The sequence below is a fragment of the Hordeum vulgare genome, chromosome 3H, assembly GCF_904849725.1.
Source record: "Hordeum vulgare subsp. vulgare chromosome 3H, MorexV3_pseudomolecules_assembly, whole genome shotgun sequence".
Classification (NCBI taxonomy): Eukaryota; Viridiplantae; Streptophyta; class Magnoliopsida; order Poales; family Poaceae; genus Hordeum; species Hordeum vulgare.
Window position 1 is genome coordinate 257,103,752 of NC_058520.1, and position 6,226 is coordinate 257,109,977.

Below are 6,226 nucleotides of genomic sequence, written 5' to 3' on the forward strand. Positions count from 1 at the left end.
GGCGTGCAATGACAGGGTCCTGATCTGGGATGCGTGCAGTAGTAGCAGGTTGGTATAGGAGAATAGGAGCAGCGACGACCGGCGACACGATGACGACAGTCGGCGGCCGGCGAAGAGGCCGTGGGCTGGGAGGAGGCGGCGTCCAGGAGAGAAGTCGTGAGGCCGCGGCCAGCCGGATGACGAGCGGCCAAGGTGGACTCGATCCGAAGGAGTTGACCAAGCCGCGCGATGCGACGATTCGAAGGAAACCTGCGACACACGAGCAGCTCCTTGGCAGGCGGCTCAAATCTGGATGAGGAACAACGCAAAGCGGCGGATGAATTGGGGCAGCGATAGGCAGCAACCAGTGTGGAAGAAAGTGGCCGGCGAGGAGACCACCTCGACACAAGCAGAGGACCAATCATGAGTTGGGCGTGCTAAAAAAAACCTAGGCTCTAATATCATGTCAGGAAATATGCAACTTGTATTACTAGGAGGCCAAAGCCACCATATATATGATGTACATGAGAATGCCAAAAGGCAAGAATACAAAAGGCCAAAGGCCATCATCAATATAACTCTAACAATACTTTTGTAGGACCTCTAACAACTGCAAAACGGGCTTTGAGCACTCCGAATGTCCTCCACACATCCTTTCTAGCTCCTTGTCTTTGGGAAAAGTGAGATCTTTTCACCTCTTGGATCAGTGATGATCTTGATGAAGGTCGACCATGAAGGATATATATCATCACAAAGATAATAGCCCATGTTGGAGTCATGATAATTGATGGTGTAGTTGCACGGGAAATGGAAATGTTCGACACCATGGTAGAGGTGATCGAATACAGTTCAGCTCATCCGGAATCGGCATCATATCCCCCCCCCCCCCCCCCCCCCCCCCCACAGTGTCTGCCATGGACAGCAATGTGCAGGGCTCATCTTACGAGGACGTATCTATGGACTCGGTGTACTACTCCTTGGCCGAATGCATAGTGTTTGCTTCAAAGTAAACAATAGAAACGTCAATAAATTTGGCTATGGCATTTGGCAGAACACTTGCTGGGCACCGTGTCCGCCATGGACAATGATGTGCAGGGCAGGGAGGCGTAGTCAAGTTGGGGCTGGTGCTCGGGTGGAGCGACGGAGGTCCGGTAAGGCATGAACAGCGGAGGGGGTGGTTCGGCGGCGATGTGTGTCTTGGACTACGCGGATACAAAGAAAAGGGGAGTGACATAGTGAGAAAAGCAGGGCTTCAGGTGTTCTTTTCTGTGTGGGCCATGGATGTCGGATGCCTGCATGGCGGCTGTCCAGACGTTCGCAAACCTTCCCAGCTTTGCTTCCAGTTTGTGAGAATTTGAGAATTCGGACGTACGGACCAGTCTGTGGACATTTGATGCACGTCGTTGGATGGCACAAAGTGTCTGGTCTATGCTGGGCGTTTACAACCGTTTTGATGCATGATGTTCGAGATGCCCTTATTAATTCTCATCTCAACCCCATAAGTGTGTTGCCCATGTGTGGATCACAACGCTTGTCCCTCACTGTTAGGGAGGCTAGCGGTAGCACCCCCACCTCCCATCTGCTGCTGCCAGTTTCTGAATTAGTGGAGGGAAGTTTGATGGGGAAAAGTACATGGCAGAGAAAAAGAATCTGACTGGTGGGTCCCTGATCGGTGATGGGTGCTAAATGTTGGAACAATTTTGGTGGACCCTCCTTGCTTCTTTTCTTAGACCCGCCTCATGCTGCTTAGACTCCAAGGCCCATAAGGCCATGTACAATGCACAATACTAGGTACATGACCACGTCGGGCTCAGTGGCAGAGCTTTAGGCCGAATGCTGGGTGGGCCAGGTTCGTCCAGGATAAGAAATTGCACGCATCACTTGTTTTCCTGGCCAGTTTCATCCTTCCATATTTCCGGCTGGGCTGGGCGGGCAAAGGCCCAATTGGCTCCAACGTAGCTCTGCTCCTGCTCGGGCTGCTGCATATCCCGCAAAAATGCTAAAGCAGCTGTCATCAGCTTGGAGCCTGTGACCTCTGGTCCTTGCTGTCCTGCTGCCTGCTCTATTTTCTAGCAACATCCGAGTCGCCAGCGACAACAGATTCACTTTATTTCCCCTTTTTTTCTAGAGAAAGCAGGATCGATCGGCCGTGCTCCGTGTATATGTTGTGGCATGAGCACGATGAAAAGGCCGATCAGCCAGACTTAGAGCATCTCTAGTAGAACCCTCAAACCCTTAAATTCAAAATCAGTTATAAGGGTTGAGAATTGGCCATTTTTGACACTTTTAAGGGTTGAAAAACAGAGGCAAAGACTAGAACCCTCAAACCCATCCTTTATAACGGAATATTCTGTTATAAGGGTTGGTTTTGAGGGTTCTAGTCTTTGCCTCAACCCCAACCCTTAAAACTGTCATTTGGCATATCACAATTTTCACTAGAATCACACAATAAAACTTCAAACAAACATGGAAATAAAGATCATTGCTGCATGGTTTAATATTTTTTACATCACACAATCATCATCTTCCCCCTCTCATCGGTACCATCACCAAAAAGTTGCACTTGGCGCCATTTCCTAGACCACTTCCACGTCCATCAAGCACCTCCATTGTCGTCGGTGGTGGAGTCTTCCACACCGCCATCGCCACAACTCATCGGAGTGTCACCTCGAAGAGTAGAGGACGCACCACGGAATATCCTCTTCCTCTCCGCGATGTCCTCCTTGTAGTCCTTCCACCATTGCAATTGTTCTTGATCCATGTCCTTCTTGGACATCATCATGTGCTCCTTCTCTTCCACCATGAGTTCTTTCCATACCTTTGCCTCTTTCACCTTGATCATCCTCTCCTCCAAGTCGGCCTTGCGCTTTGCTTCTTCACGCTTTGCTTCAACTTGTGCAAGCTTGACCTCTTTCTTCTTCTCGGTGATAAGAAGCTTCGTCTCCAATGTCTTCGTTGTCAATTCCTCTCTTGCCTTCATCATCTGCTCCATCTTCTCCCTTAGGCTTGACGCCTCTCCTTCCATCTTCACCCTTACCTTGCCCTTCTTGGTTCCCTCGGGCTTGCCCAAGTTCCTCTCCTCCTCCTCATCTTCACTATCATCCATCCTAAGCATTGCCGACTTCTTGGGTGCGGTCTCTTGATCCCTCAACTTCCACTTATCAAAGGTTTGAAGAATTGCCCAAGCATGCTTAAATGGGAATGGCTTGCCCTTGGAATCGGCCATCTCCTTGTACCTCATGCCGGCAATTGTCTCCTATCAACCACACATAATCACATAAGAACACAACAATAGCATAGTACACACATAATCAAAATAGTGAAGGGATATGTACTCACATAGTCACTCTCCACGGTTCCACTAGGTGGTGCATCCCTCACTTGGTCCATGGCCGCACTCCAACGAGCACAAGCGGGCTTCATCAACTCCCACCGGCCTTGAAGCGACCGGTAAGTGCGAGAGATGAACCCACTATTCTTCGGCTTGATCCTACAGTAGTTGTCCTCGATCCTTTGCCAATATCGTTTACCGGTTTGGTCGGTGCCGGTGGTTGCATCCATCCCCACAGCTGCCCAAGCACGAACCAAGAGGATATCTTCCGCCTCGGTGTAGTTTGTCGACCGCGCGTGTGGGCGAGAAGCGGCGGTGAATGCCTCCTCCCCTATCTCGGCCACCTCCTCCTCGTCATCCCCTTCATCCTCCTCATCTTCCTCCAAGTCATCACCAACCCTAAAGGGTTCTAGAGGCGGAGCCCCGAGGTCTAGGTTCATGAACGAGGATGGGGTTGCCATTTCCTCGAACACCTCGTGCGCGACGGGAGGAGGTTCGGCGGGCGTGGCAGCAGGCTTCTTCCGCGTCGCGAGCTTCTTCCGCGGCTTGGTCACGGCGGAGGACTCGCCAGCGACCTTGGAGGCAGACCCTCGCGGCCCACGGGAGGCCGCCTTCGGCCGGCTCTTCTTGAGGGCGGGCGCGGCGTCGGGGGCGGAAGCCGGGGCAGACGCGGGAGGAGGCGGTGGCAGGCCTGCCCGCCGCCGCTTGGCCCCGACGGGGGCGGCCGGGGCGGGCGCGGGGGCGGCAGGGGGCGGCGGGGGCGGGCGCGACGGCTGGAAGGGGGCGCGGCGGCGGCGGGGGCCTCCATGGCGGCGAGGCGGGCGCGAGGAGGCGGCGGCTGGAGACGGGAGCGGGATGAAAATCCCTCCCGCGCTGGAGAGGAAGTGGAGTGCGGGTTGGGAGGAGTTTCTCCTCCCAACCCTCACTTCTACAGGTTCAAAACAAGTTTGAGGGTTGGACCTCTAAATTATTTTACGGATTTGAGGGTTTAGGGGTTCTAGTCTATCGTTTTTTTTGACGAAAACTGTAAAAAAAGGGTTATTTTTAAGGGTTTGAGGATTTGAGGGCTCTACTAGACTTGCTCTTACATCTGGTGACACTGCTGCCGGGCACGGTACAGGCGTTCGAACTGTTACCATCGATCATGACAGACCATGGCCATTTGTCCCTGTCAACCATGCCATGGAGGCTGCGATCGTCATGGCCTGCATGCTCTGCGCTTAACTTCACGAACATCTTTTGGGACGGCAAGGGTGCCGTGTGGTCCAGCTCCGCCATGCGCCTGTGGGTCTAGTTCATCGACGTCGGTGTGCCGCTTGACCCGCAGGCGGTCAGTGTCAGTGATGGTCTTCACGGCGGTGCCGCTGTTCGACCAGAACGTTTGGAGCCGAGCGCACGCATGCCAGAGCTGGCGGGATGAACGCCAAGAGCTTGACCTGCAGGCAGTCAGTGTTGGTGATGGTCTTCACGGCGGTGCCGCTGTTCGGGCAGAACTTTTGGAGCCGAGCGCACACATGCGAAAGCTGACGGGCTGAACGCCAAGAGTGACGCGAAAAAAGTGTGCGACGTGGAGAACTGGAACCGGTCTCCACCAAATTAGATGTGCGGGTTGCACGATGCGTATGGGGGACGCTGCATTAACCTGCAACAACTAGGGCGGGATTACGCAGACCACAACATCAGCCCGCATAAACTGTGAGCGCCCGCATATGCAGGTGTGGGCTGGCCACAACCCGCCCCGCATGCATCCTGACCTGATTTGATAATTGAGAAATACATCATCACTTTCAGGACACCGGAGGGAAATCATTTATACATTTGCTTTTCTACTTGGATTCTAAAAGTCTTACTTTGTTTTAGTAGCATTTCTTGAGTAACTTCATGTGCATATATCTTCCTTTTCTGCAGGGTCAGATTCTGGTGCTTCCGACAGCCGAGCAAAAAGAATCTCTTCCTTCTTGTTTCACCCATATTTCCCGCTTGCACTGTCGATTCAGCAGACATATATGCAGCCAACTGTTGTCAATATACATTTCAGGAGATAGAAAAAAATAGTCGTTGCCTCTGTGTTTGGCCCAATAGAAATTTTGGTCATATGTAGTAGATGTTTTATCGGCTGATCTTACTATATAGGAGAAAAAGAAGTGGTTTTTGCTGCCTGTTCACGTGTTCATACCGAAATAACCATTTTATAGGGTATCAAATGTTAATGTTGGAAGATAAATGTTCAGAAGGAATTTTTGTTCGATCATGCATGTGAGATACATAATCAAAGTAGCAAATATGATGAAACAAATACTCTCTGTTATAAGAAATAGACTATTAAGTAACTCTAAATGAATTGTGGATTCATTTGTATCCTTAACATGTTGAAACGATTGTCATTATTCGTATCAAACCAATAGCGATTCATACAAGCTAAATCTTCTAATCCGGCCATAGCATAATTGACAGATTAAAGAAGTGCTTGGGCAAGTAAAGGGGGTTCTAATATATAATCCAATTCCAATATCTTGATTTCGACCAATCAATGCGGTCTGGTAGGGTAGCTTTTGCTAAAACTTGAGCAGTTTATTAAAAACTTGCTTCAGATACCAAACTTTTGGTATTACTACTAGCAAAAGAGTCCGTTCGTTGCAACATAAGCAAACCATACAACACGTCTTAACCTAATATTCATGACTTAAGACCTTTATTTAAACTTACTGCATAAATAGAATTTAAAAATTGTAAAATAAGTAAAATAACATCATATTTAGATTATACCCATCACTATAGATTCAAATTACATTATAAATAGAAATTTAAAAAAATAAATAGGTAAGATACATTAGGTTTTGATTCAACACATTTTTTTGAATGAAAGTTCATATGTAATAATTTAAAATTAGAATTACAGTTTAAAACATATAATTT

General features: G+C 49.5%; 1 protein-coding gene across 4 annotated transcripts in view; it reads left to right on the forward strand.

The window, feature by feature from the left end:
* The window catches only part of LOC123443632 (light-mediated development protein DET1), a 45,258-nt gene extending 39,697 nt beyond the window's left edge, over positions 1 to 5,561 (forward strand). For all 4 annotated transcript variants that reach the window (XM_045120109.1, XM_045120110.1, XM_045120107.1 and 1 more), the window contains one exon: positions 5,219 to 5,561. In XM_045120109.1, coding sequence (XP_044976044.1) covers positions 5,219 to 5,365 — 147 coding nt within the window. In that variant the 3' untranslated portion in view covers positions 5,366 to 5,561. The remainder of the gene's footprint in view (positions 1 to 5,218) is intronic.
* The last annotated feature ends 665 nt before the right edge of the window (positions 5,562 to 6,226 follow it).